This window comes from Stegostoma tigrinum, chromosome 37, assembly GCF_030684315.1.
Source record: "Stegostoma tigrinum isolate sSteTig4 chromosome 37, sSteTig4.hap1, whole genome shotgun sequence".
NCBI classification, from domain to species: domain Eukaryota; kingdom Metazoa; phylum Chordata; class Chondrichthyes; order Orectolobiformes; family Stegostomatidae; genus Stegostoma; species Stegostoma tigrinum.
In genome coordinates, this window is record NC_081390.1 from 1,381,640 (window position 1) to 1,401,864 (window position 20,225).

Genomic DNA, 20,225 nt, shown 5'->3' on the forward strand with positions numbered 1-20,225 from the left:
CACCAGACAAGGCTCATGTTAATGAACAAAAACAAAGTTGCTGGAGAAGCTCAGCAGGTCTGACAGCACCTGTGGAGGAGAAAACAGAGTTGATGTTTCGGGTCCAGTGACCCTTTCTCAGAACCTGAGTCATGTTAATGACATTGCTGTCATCCTCTTGATTTGTACTGCAGTCCAGGTGAATGTTTCAGATGTTCCTGGATTCACTGAGGCTAACAGCTGGGACAATCTGGAACTATCATTTGGAACCTAACTCTAACCTTATCCCTATCCTTATTCCAAAAGGATACTGAAGGATATTGAAGAGGTCGTACTGCACATGAGGAGCAGACTTCTGTGCCTGAGCATGAGACTTGATGGAGTACAGTGAAGCTTCATTTATGCAGTACCAAACAGCTTGAGGTCAGGGACAGCATGGGGTTAGATACAGAGTGAAGCTCCCTCTACACTGTCTCCAGCAAATACTCCCAGGAAAAATACAGCACAATGTTTAAACTGACAACATGGTGGGCAGCACGGTGTCTCAGTGGTTAGCACTGCAGCCTCACAGCGCCAGGGACCCAGGTTCGATTCCATCCTTGGGCAACTGTCTGTGGAGTTTGCACATTCTCCCCATGTCTATGTTTGCTTTCCTCCAGGTGCTCCAGTTTACTCTTAAAATGTGCAGACTAGGTGGACTGGCCGTTCTAAATTGCCCGTAGTGCCCAGGGATGTTTAGGTTAGTTGGTTAGACATGGGAAATGCAGGGGTAGGGGAATGGGTCTGGGTGGGATGCTCTTCAGAGGGGCAGTGTGGACTTGTTGGGCCAGATGGCCCGTTTCCACACTGTAGGGGTTCTATGATTCTTCAAAGTAAAGGTACGTCTATGCAGTGCTCATGAAAGACTCGCTGGGCAGAAACAGCACAATGTTAGATACAGAATAAAGCTCTCTGTACTCATAAATTGAAAGTAAATGTTCTCTACACTGTCCGCATCAAACACTCCCAACACAGGGTTAAATGCAGAGTAAATCTCCCTGTACACTTTAGATTAAAAGTAAAGATTCTTCCACACTGTCCCCATCAAATGTGCCAGCTGTTTCCATAGTTTCTCTGGCTGTGATTAATGCCATCATTAAGCATGAAATACAAAGGTGTTCTATTTTAAAACACTCCTGTTGTGCTGTCTGATTGGAGCAGTTAGACTGTGTCTGCCTGACTCGCACTGACCAGTGAAGTTTCCTCCGATGATGTAGGGAATAATTCCTCCGGGCCAGATCCGTTCTGGCCTTGAGGTGGCGGCCCGGCTGACTCTGCTGTGTGCCACCGGTGTTCGCCGGCGCTGGTTTCTCCGCTGCACATTGCCCAGGTTTCCTACAAGAACAGGAACATTCACATTACTGCAGGTAGTACATTCACCACACACACATCACATATACACACATCACACAGACAAAACACACATAATACTCATACAAAGTGGAGCTGGAGGAACACAGCAGGCCAGGCAGCATCAGAAGAGCAGGAAAGTTGATGGTTTTGGTCAGGACCCATTTTCAGAAAAATCTTCATAAGTGTCCTGACCTAAAATGTTAACCTACCTGCTCCTCTGATGCTGCCTGGCCTGTAGTACTTCTCCAGTTCCACACTGAGTTACTTATGACTCCAGCATCGGCAGTTCTTACTGTCTCTAATAGACACACAATATACCTATTGGCCTGTACTCCTGTCCGCTCATCTTCCAAATGACTGCTCACCAGGTGCTATTACTACCTGGGATTCTCTTGTTCCTCATTTAGTCATGTCTGAGAGTTGGAGCTGATGATGATTACAGGAAGCTTGGTTATCAGTAGGCATTAGGTTTTATTTAATGTGGTAACTATATTTCAGTAAGAAACATGACCAGAAGGGAAGTATAGTTAAATCAAGTCAGAGAAAAACAAAATAATAAAATAAACCAAAGGAAAACAAAGTTAACCTAAGTGAAGTAAAGTTATATTACTAGTAAGTTTTATTACAATCTATACTTAATTTAAGGATGATAAATAGTACTTAGATTTATAGGAAGGCAGGTCAGCTAAGCCAAATGGAGTGCATATCCTGGGAAATGTGTGAAGTCGTGGACACACTCTGTGCCCCAGACAAATATATATGTATCAGCTGGAACTCAGGGTTTTGGAATGTGAGCAGAGGCTGGATTCACTGTGAACATACACAAGGCAGAGGACTACATGGACAGCACAAAGGGGGAGGTGGTCACAACACAGATCAGAGGTGCATAGACAGGGTGTAAGTGACTACTAGGTAGTCTAAGAGAATCAGCCAGCTAGAAGTTGTCATCCACATCGACATACTGTTGAGACTATTATTCAATATTCTTCTTTTATTTTTCTCATTTTAGAACGACAGCTCGTGTTAAAAAGAGGAGCGAACAAAAGTCTAATGTTTGCTGCTGAGAACTGGCCTGGAAAGATAATGCAAGTAATTACTGCCGTCAGAACATTGCAAATGATTCAACACTGAGATGTCATTATGCTCAGGGACTGGTACATGGTTGCATGTTGAATTGATCAATCAAGGGAGAAGTGGTGCTGGCCAGTCAGAGAGAATGTTGAAAAAGAAAGAGAAGCAAACAGAGAACTTGCTCTGACTGGGGTTTTGGAAGGAGGCAGCTTTGTTTTGGAAGCCGTTTTCTGTTTTGATCTCTCTATTTATGTTCCAGTTATCAACTTGTAAAAAGTTCTGAGAAAAGAACCCCAGTCTGGACGAAATAAGCAAAAAGTCTCTAGAGATCTGCAGATGCTGCTGATTGGTGACTTCAGAATTTAAGCAAAGTATACAGTCCTGTATGTCTGCAATACAACCAAGGATTTCTTAAAGGCCTGGTATTCATCATTGAAATTATTATCAAATTGGCAAATCACAATTTTTAAAAAATATTTATGCCTTAACAGTGTGTGTCTGTCGATGTGAGAGTAGGGTTTTATGATCAACGAAGATTGGGATTTGGTTGGAGATACTAATTAGATTGCCTTGGTGTTATCTGTGAGCTACTAAAATGGAATTCTTAATAATAAATTGCTAATTTTGTTTTAGTTGTAAACTTGGTGTCCAAGATCTGTAATTTGTAATTCTCGGTTGGAACAATTTTGAGGGACATTGCATGCTTTAAACTCACTTTGTGCAAATCCTGTAATACTGAAATCTCCCCTTCTCCTACTGCATCCCTAAACCAGCCCAGTTCGTCCCCTCCCCCCACTGCACCACACAACCAGCCCAGCTCTTCCCCCCCACCCACTGCATCCCAAAACCAGTCCAACCTGTCTCTGCCTCCCTAACCGGTTCTTCCTCTCACCCATCCCTTCCTCCCACCCCAAGCCGCACCCCCAGCTACCTACTAACCTCATCCCACCTCCTTGACCTGTCCGTCTTCCCTGGACTGACCTATCCCCTCCCTACCTCCCCACCTACACTCTCTCCACCTATCTTCTTTACTCTCCATCTTCGGTCCGCCTCCCCCTCTCTCCCTATTTATTCCAGTTCCCTCTCCCCATCCCCCTCTCTGATGAAGGGTCTAGGCCCGAAACGTCAGCTTTTGTGCTCCTGAGATGCTGCTTGGCCTGCTGTGTTCATCCAGCCTCACATTTTATTATCTTATAATAGTGAAGCTGATTTGGTTTGACCTGTTCTTCCTATGTTGTTGCACGAATGACAGTTAGGAAGCAGGACGAAGCCATGAAGACATTTTTCAGGGAGTTTGGAAGGAAATTAAAAAGCTGGACCTCAAGAGCACTCATCTCATAATTACTCCCACTGCCACAGGAGAATTGATTGATTGACATGTATGTACAGAACTAGTGTAGGAGGGTCAGCATCAGATTCCTGAAGGATTGGACCCAGTTCTGGGCAGGAGAGACCTGTACAAGGCTGGACGGAGTACACCTTAATGGGGCTGGGGCTGATAGCTTCACAGGGAGATTTGGTGGTTATCGTGGGGTGGGTTTAAATTAACTTGTTGGGGGAATGGAAACCCAAATTGGAGACAGTAAAGTAGGCAACTATAAGCAGAAATACTGTGAGGGCGACTAGCAGACCGGGTAGCACACAGCCGAGCATCAAGCTGTTTGAAAGCAGAATGATGTCAAAAAGACAAAGTTAAGGGCAATCAACCTACTTTAGCTACGTTACTATGTAATGAAAAGGAGCAAATTAGTAATTTTGTTGTAAAAGAGCCTTTAGAGATAAGTGAACACAATATGATAGAATTTTACATTGGTGTTTGAAAGTGAGGTAGTTCAAACTGAAGTGAGGGTGTTAAATTTGAATAAGGGAAATTGTGAAAGCATGTGGCACAAAATAGCTGAGCAAGATTGAGAAAATACCTTAAAAGGTATTACTGTACATAGAGAATGGGTAATCTTTAAAGAATCACCACATAGCTTGCAGCAACTACACATTCCGTCAATCTGAAAAATATTCAAAATAGGTCAGTCAACTGTGACTGGCAAAGGAAACTAAGGATGCATAGTATTAGAAGCAGAGGCTCATAAAATAGCCAGAAATAGAGTCATTTTGAGAATTATTGCAGTTTGGAAGAATGAGAACTAATCTCATTGAAACATGTTGGATTCTTAAGGGGCTTGACAGGGTAAATGCTGAGAGGTTGTTTTCCCTCATGGGAAAGTTTACAATCAGAGGGCATAATTCCAGAACGAAGGGGCCACCAATTTCAGACTAAGACGAGGGGAGCCTTTTTCAGAGGGTTGTGGATCTTTGGAACTCTGCGACAGAGAGTTGTGACAGCAGTGATAGTGGGTCATGTCGTTTTGTGGCTCGTTGATGTTCATGTATCCTGGTGGCTAGCTTTCTGCCTGTTTGTCCAATGTAGCGTTTGTCACAGTTCTTGCAAGGTATTTTGTAGATGACGCTCGTTTTGCTTGTTGTCTGGACAAACAGGCAGAAAGCTAGCCACCAGATGAGGAAGGACACCACTTTGATTGGGACAACACATCCATCCGAGGACAAGCCAAACAGAGATACGCACAAGAATTCCTAGAAGCATGGGATTCTAACCGGAACTCCATCAACAAACACATTGATTTGGAGCCAATCTACCATCCTCTGAGAAAAAGAACAGGAAATGACATCACCAACGCAGGAAATGACATCACCAACCCAAGGAAACCTAAACAGATAAATAGAAAGCGGGACATAACACCAGCGCTTCGTCGGAGGCTCACTGATGATGTTACTTAGAATGGTGACAAAACGTCTGAAAACTAACCTTCCAGCTCAGCGAGCAAACTCACATCCAATATAAGGCTCTGGTCAGACTGCATTTGGAATATTGTGAGCAGTCCTGTACCTACGGAAGGATGTGTTGGTCTTGGGCAGGTTTTAAAGGAGGTTTACAAGAACAATCCCAAGCTTGTCATATGAGGAGTGGTTGAGTACTCCGAGCCGTTACACGATGGAGTTTAGAAGGATAACAGGGAATCTGGGATTGAAACTTACAGAATGCTGAGAGGCCTTGATAGTGTCGACATGGAGAGGATGTTTCCACTAGTTGGAGAGATTAAGACAAAAGGGCACAGCCTTAGACTGAAGGAAGGACCCTTCAGAACTGAGATGAGGAGGAATTTTTTTCAGCCAGAGGATAAGGGATATGTAGAACACATTGTCACAGTAAACTGTTGAGGCCAAGCCATTGAGTGTATTTAAGACGGAGATAGACAGGTTCTTGGTTGTAAAGGGGATCAAAGGTTACAGGAAGAAGGCAGGAAAATGGGGTTGAGAAAGATACTAAACAGGACAACTGTGAGCCACACAGCATAAACAACAAGTGATAGACAGAGCTAAACGATCCCACAGCCAATGGATCAGATCTAAGCTCTGCAGTCCTGCTGTTCTAGTCATGAATGTTGGTGGACAATTAAACTCACAGGTGGAGGAAGGTCCACAAATATCCCCAGCCTCAATGATGGAAAAGCACATCAGTGCAAAAGATAAGGCTGAAAGCATTCGCGGCAATCTTCAGCCAGAAAAGCTGAGTGGATGATCCACCTTGGCCTTCTCCAGTGGTCCCCAGCTTCACAGATACCAGTCTTCAGACAATTTGATTCACTCTACTTGATATCAAGAAACGGTTGGAGACACTGGATACTACAAAGGCTACGGGCCCTGACAACATTCCAGCAAAGCACTGAAGTCTTGTGCTCCAGAATTTGATGCCTCCCTCGCCAAGCTGTTCCAGTAGAGTTACAACACTGGTATCTACCTGGCAATGTGGAAAATTGCCTAAGTATGTCCTTTACAAATAAAGCAGGACAAATCCAACCCGGCCAATTACCACCCCATCAGTCTCCTCCCGATCTCCAGTAAAGTGATGGAAGGTGTCACTAACAGTGCTAACAAGCAGCACCCGCTCAGGAATAACCTGCTCACTGACGCCCAGTTTGGGTTCCACCAGGGCCATTCAGCTCCTGACCTCATTACAGCCCTGGTTCAAACATGGACAAAAGAGCTGAATTCCAGAGGTGAGGTGAGTGACAGCCCTTGATATCAAGGCTGCATTCAACCGAGTGTGGCATCAAGGAGCCCTGGCAAAACTGGAATCAATGGGTATCAGGGGGCAAACTCACCGGTGGTTGGAGTTAAACCTGACACATGAGAAGATGGTTGTGGTTGTTGGACATCAATCATCCCATCTCTAGGGCATCTCTGAAGGAGTTCTTCAGGGTAGGGTCCTTGGCCCAACCATCTTCAGCTGCTTCATCAATGACCTTCCCTCCATAAGGTCAGAAGTGGGTATGTTTGTCGATGATTGCACAATGTTCAGCACCATTCATGACACCTCAGATACTGAAGCAGTCCATGTTCAAATGCAACTGGATCTGGGCATTATCCAGTCTTGGCTGACAAGTGGCAAGTAACATTCAAGTCTCACAAATGCCAGGCTAATGACCATCACCTATACAAGGTGTTATTGTACAACATGCGGAGGAATGGAATTGTGGGAGATATAGCAGTTTGGATCGGAAATTAGCTTGCTGAAAGAAGACAGAGGGTGGTAGTTGATGGGAAATGTTCATCCTGGAGACCAGTTACTAATGGTGTACCGCAAGGGTCGGTGTTGGGTCCACTGCTGTTTGTCATTTTTATAAATGATCTGGATGAGGGCGTAGAAGGATGGGTTAGTAAATTTTCAGACGACACTAAGGTCGGTGGAGTTGTGGATAGTGACGAAGGATGCCGTATTTTGCAGACAGACATAGATAAGCTGCAGAGCTGGGCAGAGAGGTGGCAAATGGAGTTTAATGTAGACAAGTGTGAGGTGATGCACTTTGGTAGGAGTAACCAGAAGGCAAAGTACAGGGCTAATGGTAAGATTCTTGGTAGTGTGGATGAGCAGAGAGATCTCGGTGTCCATGTACACAAATCCTTAAAAGTTGCCACCCAGGTTGACAGGGCTGTTAAGAAAGTATACAGTGTTTTAGCTTTTATTAATAGGAGGGATCGAGTTCCGGAACCAGGAGGTTATGCTGCAGCTGTACAAAACTCTGGTGCGGCCGCACTTGGAGTATTGTGTACAGTTCTGGTCATCGCATTATAAGAAGGATGTGGAAGCTTTGGAAAGGGTGCAGAGGAGATTTACTAGGATGTTGCCTGGTATGGAGGGAAGGTCTTATGAGGAAAGGCTGAGGGACTTGAGGCTGTTTTCATTAGAGAGAAGAAGGTTGAGAGGTGACTTAATTGAAACATATAAAACAATCAGAGGGTTAGATAGGGTGGATAGGGAGAGCCTTTTTCCTAGGATGGTGACGGCGAGCATGAGGGGGCATAGCTTTAAATTGAGGGGTGAAAGATATAGGACAGATGTCAGAGGTAGTTTCTTTACTCAGAGTAGTAAGGGAATAGAACGCTTTGCCTGCAACAGTAGTAGATTCGCCAACTTTAGGTACATTTAAGTCGTCATTGGATAAGCATATGGACATACATGGAATAGTGTAGGTTAGATGGGCTTGAGATCAGTATGATAGGTCAGCACAACATCGAGGGCTGAAGGGCCTGTACTGTGCTGTAATGTTCTATGTTCTATGTTCTAAGAAAATCTAACCACCACCCCTTGAAATTCAATGGTGTTACCATCACTGAATCGCTCCCTCTCTACATCCTGGGTGTTACCATTGACCAGAAGCTTAGCTGGACTTATCACATAAACAGAGTGGTTACAAGAGTGAGTCAGGGACGAGGAATATTGTGATTCCTTAAAGCTGTCCACCATCTACAAGGCACAGGTCAGGAGTGTGATGGAATACTCCCCACTTGCCTGGATAGTGCAGCTCCAATAAGATTTAAAAAGCTTGACACCATCAAAGACAAAGCAGCCCCTGCTTGACTGGCACCACATCCACTCCCTCCACCATCAATACTCAACGGTATTACTGTTTACAAAGTGCACTGCAGAAATTCACCACAGGTTCTTAGACCCACAACCAGTTCCACCCAGAAGGCCAAGGCCAGCAGACACATGGGAACACCATCACCTCTAAGTTCCCCTCCAAGCATCATTCTAACTTGGAAATGTATCCCTGTTCCTTCAGTTTGCTGGATCAATATCATGGAATTCCCTCCCAAATGACATTGTGGGTCAATCCACATCAGGTGGACTACAGCGATTCAGCAGACAGCTCACCACCACCTTCTCAAGGACAACTAGGGACAGGCAATAAATGCTGGGCCCAGTTGGCGACGCCAACATCCCACAAATGAATAAGAAAAAAGAGGAACACATCAGCTGTGTTAGAGGTTTATAAAGTCATAAGGGATATAGTGTTGATGATAGGTGTCTTTCCCATAGGATGGGGATTTCAAGACTCTGGGACACATTTTTAAGGTGGAAGGAGAGATTTAAAACACACATCGGGAGCAAACTTTGTCCAGAGAGGGTGGTTTGCATGTAGAATGAATTTCCTGAGTAAGTGGTGGATTCATGCAGTTACAATGTTTCAAAGGCACTTAGATAAGTACATGATTAGGAAAAGTTTGGGCAGATATGGGCCAGGAACAGGCAGGTGGGACTAATTTAACTTGGATTATATTCGTCATGGACTGGTGGGACCAAAGGTGCAATTTACGTGCCGTATGACTCCATGATCATATGGCAGAGCAGACTCGATGGACCAAATGGCCTAATTCTGCTCCTACATCTTCTGGTCTCATGGAAAGAAAAGGAAAGTAAACACGAGGAATATTGCATCAACTGTGAGTTGATTAACAGAGAAGGTTAGAAGGGCAGAATGGCCTACTCTTGTGTCAATTCTTATGAAGTTTTTAGAATACCGGCGAGGAAGCATAGAAACTTGAAGATAGATGCAGGAGTAGGCCAACAGCCGTTCGACCCTGAACCACCGTTCAATACAATCATAACTGATCATACAACTCAGTATCCCACTCCCGCTTTCTCTCCATACCACTTGATCCCTTTAGCCACAAGGGCCATGTCCAGTTCCTTCTTGAATATATCTAATGAACTGGCTCCAACAGCTTCCTGTGGGAGATAATTCCATAGCTTCACAACTTTCTGAAAGAAGAAATTATTCTTCATCTCAGTCCTGAATGGCCTATCCCTTATTCTTAGACTGCGACCCCGAGTTCTGGACGTCACAAACATTGGGAACATTCTTCCTGCATTTAGCCTGTCCAGTCCCATCATGATTTTATATGTTTCTGTGAGATTCCTCCTCATCCTTCTAAATTTCAGTGACTACAAGCCCAGTTGATCCAGTCTTTCTTTATATGTCAGTCCTGCCATCCCAGGAATCAGTTGGGTGAACCTTCACTGGACTCCCTAAATAGCAAGGATATCCTTCCTCAGCCTAGGAAACTGAAACTGCGCACAATACTCAGGGTGTGGCCTCACTAAAGCCCTGTATAACTGCAGCAAGACATCCTTACTCCGATACTCAAACACTCTCGCTGTGAAGGCCAGCATACCATTAGCTTTCTCACCCGCCTGTTGCACCCTCATGCCAACCTCCAGCGACTTTTGCGCCGTGACACCCAGGTCTAATTCCATCTCGCCTTTTCCTAAACTGCCACCATTTAGATAATAATCCACCTTCCTGTTTTTGTGACCAAACTGGATAACTTCACATTTATCCACATTATATTGCGTTTACCAAGTATTTGCCCAATCAGCCTCTTAGCATCTTCCTCACAGCACACGCTGCCACCCATCCTAGTGCTGGCTGCAAATTTGGGGATATGACATTCAATTCCTCTGTCCAAAGTGTTAATGGATATTGTGAACAGCTGGGGTCCCAGCACCAATCCCTGCGGTATCCCATTTGTCACTGGCTGCCACTCTGAAAAGGACAGATTTATTTCGATTCTCTGCGTCCTGTCTGCCACACAGTTCTCTCTCCATATTAATACATTACCTCTGATACCATGACCTTTAGTTTTCCTTACTAATCTCTTGTGTGGAAGACCAAGAAACACACATAGTACCCGCAAACTGGCTGACAAGTCTTCAATGTATCTCCAGTCTAGCCCAACAAGGCCAAGGTGGAACTCCAGCCTGGAAGATAAAGCCTGGCTTTTGCCTCATTCTGGCCACCAAGGCCTAGCTAGAACCACAATCTAGAAAGACAAGGCCTGGCTGGAGATGCTGGAATCTAGAGTCAATAAATGTGGAGCTGGAAAAGCACAGTAGGTCATACAACATCCGAGGAGCAGAGAAGTCAATGTTTTGGGCCAAAACCTTTTATCAGGCCTGGCTGGACCTACATCCTGGCCAAGAAACTCCCATTATACCTCCAGCCTAGTTCAACAAGGCGTCACTGCAACTGTAGTCTGGCCAGGCAGTCTCTCGTTCACCAGGAAGGATGGTTATGATCTGATGGAATAGGAGCTTGTCTCCTCTTTGCAGACACACCATGAGGAAGGTACTAACGACAGCTTTATCTAAAATTACTATTTTTCAGCATGCAGATCTCAAGTTTCACAATGACTTTTGCATAGTGGGAGGATTAAATTCTTCCAATTCAGCCTGTTTTCTTGTAAACAATAATTGGGAATGTGTTGACTCTCCCGAGGATACGAGAAGGATTCAATCCTTCGCTATTAGTATATACTCACTCAATGTTTTTTTGGGTGTTCCCGCTCACAAATGCTGGCCAGATGCCAGGGGCTATCGAGTTGGTGCCTCATCTCATTAACACCAGTGTGTCTGAACAGAAGGTTGGAATTGCAACAGCATGGAAATTTAAAGAAGCTGTGAGACAGGCAAGGTGTGCAGTCCTCGTGTTCCACCATTGGCCCACCCGACCGTGTTCTGGGACCCCGCGTCAAATGCTCTGACAAGGGTACAAAGACAAATTGTGCCCCAGTTTGAGCAGTTAGAGCTTTGTCCTCCAAGGAGGCTGGGGTCCTTGCCTGCTGGTATGGCTAATTGTCAGAATCAGTCAACAAAATTGTCTTCCCTAACAGTATAAGGACTTATGGAAAACAGGGAAAATTAACATTATTGAAGCTGAGGTTTTTCTAAGTCTAATTTCAATTTAGCTGAATGGTCTCTTTTTGACAGTAGTCTAGCTGACAAATTTATTACCTCAGTAACTTGCAGCTGGGTTTTCCATAAAAAGGTTGAGGTCAAGCATCTTAAATGAGAAGTCAGAATAGTCAGAAAGATAGTCAGAAAGGAGACTATAAAGTGGAGAAGATATTAATTTAAAATGTTTTCAGAAGGTTGTGCTGTTTGAGATCGATGAGAGGCAGTGAGGGTCAATGATTAACCCAATCCTAGGCTTCAAAGCAGAAAGACACAAGTCAGTCCTGACTATCAATGGTGTAAAAGGGATTTGGCATCTCTCCAGGTTCTTACTTCTTTCAAAGTCAGCAGGTGCCAGAAACAGAGGAAGACATTAAGGCAGCTCGAAACAATGTCATGTCGTTGAGAGAGACCATCAGTCAAATCCAAAACTGCAGCGGATCCAATAATGTTAAAATAGGGATCCGTCACTCACCACAGCCATAGTGCAGTGTATCAGGAGCAAGGACCTGATATCAGTGCCAGGCAGACAATTATCAATGGAAGGGACTGCCCTTGTCTATATTCACGTTACCAGGGTCAGCATGCATACTGGCAGCTAGCCACTGGTACATTAATACAAACTGCAAGTAGAAAGCTGCACTTCCAGCAGCACTCTGCCTATTTATAAAGCAATAATCAATACCTTCTAGGCTGGTTTACAGAGGAGACTTCAATGTGAACTAATTTAGTCTGTAGATCGGAAACGTGAGACATAAATGGTAAAAGCCAATCTCGTTACCTGAGATATTTAACATGCACTTACGTTTAGACATTAATCTATTTAACATTCCAGGCTTTTCAAAGGTTTGAAATACAAGCAACATAAGAAATATGAACACAAATAGACCATTCGGCCCCTCAAGTCTGCCATTCCATTTAAAAATATCATGGCTAATATACCTCAGGCCACAACGCTGTCAACAATATTTGAAAATTCTATCTCTCTCCTTTGTAAGTATTTTCATTGATCTAGCCTCCATAAATCTCTGGGGTGCAGGGCAGTCACTTCCCTCAGAAGGCAAGATTTCTCACCTTCCAATTTTAAATGAGTGTATTCTTATTCTGTAATTATGTCTCCTCATTTGAAATTCCATCTTCTCAGTATCTACCCTGCCAAGTCCCCTCAGAATCCTACATGTTTCGATAAGGCCAGTCCTTATTCTCCTAAACTCTAATAAATAAAGGTCTAACTTGTAACCTGTTCTCAATAAATTAACTCTTTCATCTCAGGAATCAGTCGAGCGAACCCTTTAGAAATGCCTCCAATGCCAGAATATTCCTTTGCTATTGAGAAGACCAAAACTGTGCACAGTGCTCCAGGTGCAATCTCATCAACACCCTGTATGACTGTAACAAGTCCTCCCCTATTTTTAAACACCAAGCCCCTGGCAATAACGGCCAATATTTGCCTTCTTAATTACATGCTGTGCTGCATGCAAATTTTCTTGCACGAGAACACACAGATCTCTCTGCACAACACTTTTTTTGGAGTTTCTCTCCATTTGAATAAGCCTGCCTCTTGATTCTTCCTACTCAACAGCATGGTCTCACGCTTTCCTTCATTAAACGCCATCTGTCAATTTTGCCCACTCACTAAACCTAGTTATGGCCCCTTGAAATTTCCAAATGTCCTCGCTACAAAATGCCCTTCCGCCTTTTATGTTGTTAGACAATGTTGATATTTTACCTCTACCTTATCCTGCAAGTCATTAATTTAGACAGGAAATCATTGAGGGCCTAGTGGGGTCCTTGTGGCACTCCACTGTTTATGTCTTTCCAACCTGAAATTGGCCCACTAATCCCAACTCCCTGTCTTCTGTGTGTTTAACAACCCTCAAGAGATGGATTATGTTGTAGGAGGAGGGAGATAGAGCAGTGGTGGTAATGTTGAGGCAGGGAGGGAGATAGGGCAGAGGTGGGTTATATTGAGGAGGGAGGGAGATAGGGCAGAGATTGGCTATGCTAAGTTGTCCCATCGTGGCCAGGGATGTGTAGGTTTGATGTGTTAGCCATGGGGAAATATTGAGTGGGGGACTGGTGTGATGCCCTTCAGAGGGATGGGGTGGACTTGTTGGGCCAAACGATATGTTTTCATACTGTAAGGATTCTATGATCTATGATGGATCAGATGGCTTATATTGAGGAGGCAGGGAGGTTGGGCAAAGGTAGGTCATGATGAGGAGGGAGGGGGATAAGGAAGGTTTGGAGGAATAGAGTTAATTTTGACCCCTTATTCAACATTAAATGGCACATTTTCTGTGACACTGCCCTCCCAACTAGAAAAACACCTGCATACTCATTCATATTCTAAAGGCTCAGCAATTTAGGCTGGGATTAATGGGCGGTATCAGTTCAGCAGTTGCTGTGGGACAAGGCGGCTCCCTCAGATACACTGTCCTGCAGCAATTGTAGAAGGATGACAAAGCCAGGAGATGGGAGCAGGTGGAGAGGGCAAAGGCTAGGGCAACAAATGTAGGATAACAAAGTGTGGGCTGGATGAACACAGCAGGCCCAGCAGCATCTCAGGAGCACAAAAGCTGACGTTTCGGGCCTAGACCCTTCATCAGAAAAGGGGGATGGGGAGAGGTTCTGAAATAAATTGGGACAGAGAGGGGAGGCGGATTGAAGAGATCCCCTGAGGTTGGTCCAGAGGGAGGAGGGTAACCTCTTCAGGTTAGGCATCCCTGGAAGAGGCTTCGCCGTGAGGTTAAAATTGTATCAGAGATAATGGGAACTGCAGATGCTGCAGAATCTGAGATAACAAAGTGTGGAGCTGGATGAACACAGCAGGCCAAGCAGCATCTCAGGAGCACAAAAGCTGACGTTTCGGTCCTAGACCCTTCATCCGAAAACAAATGTGGAACTGGATAAAAACTGAAAGAACTGCAGAGGCTGTAAATCAGAAACAAAAACAGAAATTGCTAGAAAAACTGGTCTGGCAGCATCTGTGGAGAGAAATCAGAGTTACTGTTTCCAGTCAAATTACCCCGCCTCAGAATTCAGGATTGTGGAACTAGGATGTGTCTGGAATGAATTTGTTAAGGAAGCTGATTGTGAACATTCTTACTAGTCTACTAGCACATAACAGCCAATCAGTGCCTGGAGATGGGAAAGGAGGAAGGTGTACAAAGTAATGGACATTCTGTATAAGCAGCATCCACCAGGCTTGATGACCTAAACAGAAGTTGCAGGAAAAGCTCAGCAGATCTGGCAGCACCTGTGGAGAGAAATTAGAGTTAACATTTCAGGTCTGGTGGCCCTTCCTCAGAATTGATGACCTAGTTTGTTTTCATGACCCAAAAATGTTCTGAAGGGTCACTAGACTTGAATCATTAACTCTAATTTCTCTCCACAGATGCCACCAGACCAGCTGAGCTTTTCCAGCAATTTTTGTTTTTGTTTTGGTACCCAAAAATATACATTTTAGCATTTTCATCTTGCTTTTCTATCACAATGCTATATACCTGCACTCTCACTAAATTCCTTGACATCTTTAATTCCTAGCCAATAAAAACAATGACTACCTGTTGCCTTTCTCTCTGATTCAACCTCCCTACACAATGTGTCCTCACCATAATGGGTGATGGTGGTCATGTTTTTATACATTCTTCAGAACTGAAAAGGCAGAACTGCTTTAAGCTGCTTGCTGAATCTGATCAGATTTTGTTGCAAGCCAGTGGGTAGGGGATGGAATGCAGGGGAGGGGATAGAGCACGTATAAGGAATTGTGATGACCAGCTATGGAACTCATGTCCCCAAATGGCAACTGAGGGGGTTCCATCTTGTAACATCATTGTAACCAGAAAAGTTAAGCCCCTGCTATGGTTGCTCAGTGGTTAGCACTGCTGCCTCACAGCACGAGGGACCTGGGTTTGATTTCATCCTCAAGTGACTGTCTATGTGAAGTTTGCACATTCTCCCTCTGTATGTATGGGTTTTCATCTGGGTGCTCTGGATCTCTCCCCGCAGACCGAGGATGTGTAGGGTAGGTAGATTGGCACGGTAATTTACTCAGTGTCCAGGCTTGTGTAGACTAGGTTGGTTAGCCATGAGATATGCAGGGGTACAGGGGTGGGTCTGTGCCTGATGCTTTTTGAAGGGTAGGCATAAAGTCATTGGGCTAAATGGCCTGTTTCCACACTGTAGAGATTCTATCATCATCCATTTTGGCCTTCAATACAACTCATTGGCTGCTGAAACCCTCACCATTGGCATATTAGCTATTCCCAGCTAGCGTTGCACATTCCTCCCTCATCAATCCAGGATCACCCAAACCTTTGATGGCCATAGCTCTCACCAATTCCTGCTCACTCATCAACATTACATTCCAGTGGACATTGACTTGGTTTTAACCTTCTCTTCAAATTCCTCCATTCTCTCTCCCGCCCTACCGTTGGAATCTCCTCCAGTGACACAACCCTCCAAAGGATCTTCACTCATCTGACTCCGGCCCAATTTTAACGGCTCCAACATTGGTGGCTATGCCATTGGTTACCTGGGTGCTAACTTCCGGAATTCACACCCTAAGCCCCTCCACTTTGCCTTCCTCTATTAAGACACTCCTTGAAACCAATCTGTGACTAAAATACTGGCCATCTGACCTCTGAGCATTAGCATGAAGTTTTGTTTGATAACCAGTCATCAAACAGGGCAAACAGCCTACTCCTAGTCCTGGCTTACATGTTTGCATAAAAGGAGCCATAAAAATATTAGTTGCTGTTGATAGAAAAGGGCAATACATAACACTGTGTCATAGCTTGTCCAAGTGATATGGCTCTAAGAAATAGTTGGTTCATTCCTGCACACTGGCTCCTACATTCACAAAAAGCTTGACAATTAAGCCTCAATTGATTTCATGATCCTCTGGAAGATCTCAGTTGTAGGCTGCATGTAGTGCTCTGTGTGTAATCTTAAAATGAATGTTTTGCAATGATAATAGATTGTGTTAATTGTCAGACATATTACCCTGTCTAGCTTTTCAAATCTGTTATTAAAAAGAATCAAGGAGTTGAATGATCATATGTTTGAGCTTAGGAACAGGTCTAATGGCTGAGAGTGTCAATTTTAAAACTGTCAGTGGATGAACGAGGAGAGAAAAGAAAAGGGGTTCTGGAACAGGAGATACTTTAATACAGCTCTGGCTGCTAAGAGGCAGAGATCATTGCATTTTTCAAAGAGAAAATTGGATAAATATTTGGAGTGGCAGGCCCTGGGCACTGACAAGAGGTTAGGCCAGTGGGATTGGTTTCACTATGAATTATGATGGGCTGAATAGTCTCATTCTATGCTTTAAACTGTGCTGTGTCCGTGGTAGCTATCTGCATATTCTGCAACGTTGCAGACTCTGTATTATTCTTTGTTCTTTGTCAGAGTGTGTAATATTGTACATTGTATATTGCCCCAAATGGGACTCAGCAGCAAACATCCAGGTTGGCCCATATCTATTCACAATGTAGGGAGTCATTTATCCTTCAAACATCACGACCAAAAACAAATGCATTGCCATTCATCGCATGTGGATTAAGCCAATCAGCTGCATGCTAATTAGCTGCTGCTTTTGTCTATAGAACAATTGCTACATTTATAAAATAAACTGTTGGCTGGAAAAGTGCTTCAGGACATCAAAGTCAAAGACTCAAATAGCACATCCTAGATATTCAGGACATCCTGAAGGTGTGATACAAATGCAGCTGTTGAAGATCAGGACAAGAAGATCAGGACAAAAAAAGCAGGACGAGTCCACCAAATCAGATGCACTCCTTGACATGCTTGGTCAGACTATGGCCCGCAGGCACAGCTATCCACGAGTGGAGCTGGAGACAGATTTCCTAACAGCCCATTTGTACTGGAAGAGCCTTCCTCAAAAGGGAGGAACGCAGGGCTCTCACTGCCCTGCTGACCAGTGAGCAAACCACCCCTCAACCACCCCCACCCCCCACATCCCGCTCCTGGCCTGTCCTCCTGCTGTAATTAATGCCCACTTTCCAAAGATCTTCAGGGAGTTAACAGCAATTGACCAAGAAGTCACTGGCACTTTTCCCTCTTTAACAAACATTTTTGCAATCGGATTTTGTGCTACACAGACATCAATAAAAATAAACGATGGTGAAAATCTTTAAAGTTCCCCTGGGTGTAAATGCAACATGTTACACCTGCTAATTTAACTTCTCCTTCAATGGTCTAAAAACCAAAAGAACTGCAGATGCTGTAAATCAGGAACAAAAGCAGAAGTTGATGGAAAAGCTCAGCAGGTCTGGCAGCATCTGTGAAGAAAATATCAGGGTTAATGTTTTAGGTCCAGTTACCTTTCCTAGTTCTCTCCCTCGTTTCTTCTCATACACAATTCTCTCTCTCACACACACACACACACACACACACACACACACACACACACACACACACACACACACACACACACACACACACACACTCTCTCTCTCTCACCCCCACACGCACTTTTTCTCTCTCCCTCTCTCACACACTCTTTCTACCCCTCACATACACACTCTCTTTCTACCCCTCACACGCACTCTCTCTGCTTCCCCCTCAAACGCACTCACTCTCTCTCCCCCTCACACACACACTCTCTCTTCCCCCTCACACACACACTCTCTCTTCCCCCTCACACACACACACACACACACACACACACACACACACACACACACACACTTTCTCTGTCTCCCCCTCTCACACACACTCTTTCTCTCTCTCCCCCTCACACATACACCCTCTCTCTCTCTCACACACACACACACACACACACATACCCTCTCTCTCTCTCACACACACACACACACACACACACACATATATTTAAATATATGGGGTGAATTTACATTTGTAGATGTGTAATTGTAGATACATTCCATTTTGTTCAAAAACACACAATTTGCAGACAATAATGTGGCATTTTATAAATTCCTGCTTTGGAAATGAAATCAGTTTTATTCCAACTTATTACACAGCCAGAATCCTATCAAGGCCTCACAGCTAAAATGCATCTTCTGACCTGGGATGTTACCTGTGGTATATTGATCAAACCTTTAGTTATCTCGCCGCAGTGACTTGAAAGAAATTATGGAACTTGCATATCAATCCTTTCTAACTGATTCAAGATTTAACAGCTATCGCAGGTCTGATCAGCACATTCACATCAGTTCTATGGCCCTTTCATCTTTTGCTTATAAATTCAGAGTCTGATGCCACCTCTCTCACTGATGCCTGAAGAAGGAGCAAGACTCCAAAAGCTTATGTCTTCAGATAAACCTTTGGACTATAACCTGGTGTCATGTGATTTTTGACTTTGGTCAAGGCAGTAAACACAAACAGCTGTGGCACCCAAATAGATCTAGACTCAGTGGCGCAAGAGATTCAATGAGATCTTACGAGTGATCAAAGTCAGAACCTTCATATCCCACTAACAATACAATTACCTTCACACACTGCCCCAGGGCCAAACAGCCCTCACTTACCTACCAACAAACTTTTAAGTTGCAGATCTTACCAATCATTATGGAGATGGCTCACAACCACATTCACAAAGGGTGGGCAACAAATGCTGCCCTTTCCAGCAATATACGCATCCCATGAAAGGATTAAACAACAATCTTCATTTCCTCCAGAACTCAGTCTTCTTTTGCCCTCACTACCTCGACCCTCGTCGGTCATCATTGACTGAATCACCCAAAGTCTCAACAAAGGCAACATGTTGGAATGTGAAATTTCTAGAGAAAATGATCACGGGTCATCAAATTCACCTTTTACTATCCCGATAGTCCCACAACAGAACAATAATGGAGTCATTGATTATTCACAGAATGATTAGTCTGAAGTGATGAGACAACAAGATGTCCCAAGCAGCTTTGGGGCCATTTGACAAAGTCGCCAGTTTCTCTTGAACTTTTCCCTCCTCTCGGTGCTGGTCATGCCCACTGCGTTTACATTCTCCATTAAAGTGGAACAGTTGGCCATGAATTACACTGTCTGGCACCTTTAGATGTAAAAAACAGGCCTCACATCCCCTCACAAATGTCTCCTTGTCAGGGAAGACCATTCCAGAAACAAGGGAGAAGGCGGTTCCTGAATGTTTGGAATTCTCCTTCACACAGAATTTGGAGATGTGAATACATTCAAGCCTGAGTTAGATTGACTTTTGATTGACAAGAAATTCAAGAGCTAAAAGGGACAGATGGGAAAGTGGAACAAAGATGACAACCAGATCAGCCATGATCATATTGAATGGTGCAGCAGGCTTGAAGGGTTGAATGGCCTACTCATGCTCATATTCCTTCTTATCTTATGCTCTTGTTCAGGAAATGATAAATGTGAAAATAAGAAAGGTAGGGACAAACAGAGTAAAGGATGACAAAAAGGAAGGAGAAATGGAGACACCAAGATGAATGTCTGGCTGTGATGATGGGAACTGCAGATGCTGGAGAATTCCAAGATAATAAAATGTGAGGCTGGATGAACACAGCAGGCCAAGCAGCATCTCAGGAGCACAAAAGCTGATGTTTCGGGCCTAGACCCTTCATCAGAGAGTGTCTGGCTGCATTTGTTTCAGCTGCGGACAGCGACCTCACCACCTGGGCAGCCACCACGGCTGCAACATCACTGCCAGCGACACTGTGGGTACAATCCCGCATCG

The 20,225-nt window shown here is 44.2% G+C and overlaps 1 protein-coding gene across 2 annotated transcripts in view; it reads right to left on the reverse strand.

Annotated features, from left to right (window-relative positions):
* Positions 1-20,225, reverse strand: part of LOC125467640 (tolloid-like protein 2) — a 143,216-nt gene that overhangs the window by 69,580 nt on the left and 53,411 nt on the right. For both annotated transcript variants that reach the window (XM_048563771.2, XM_048563770.2), the window contains one exon: positions 1,210-1,353. In XM_048563771.2, coding sequence (XP_048419728.1) covers positions 1,210-1,353 — 144 coding nt within the window. The remainder of the gene's footprint in view (positions 1-1,209; positions 1,354-20,225) is intronic.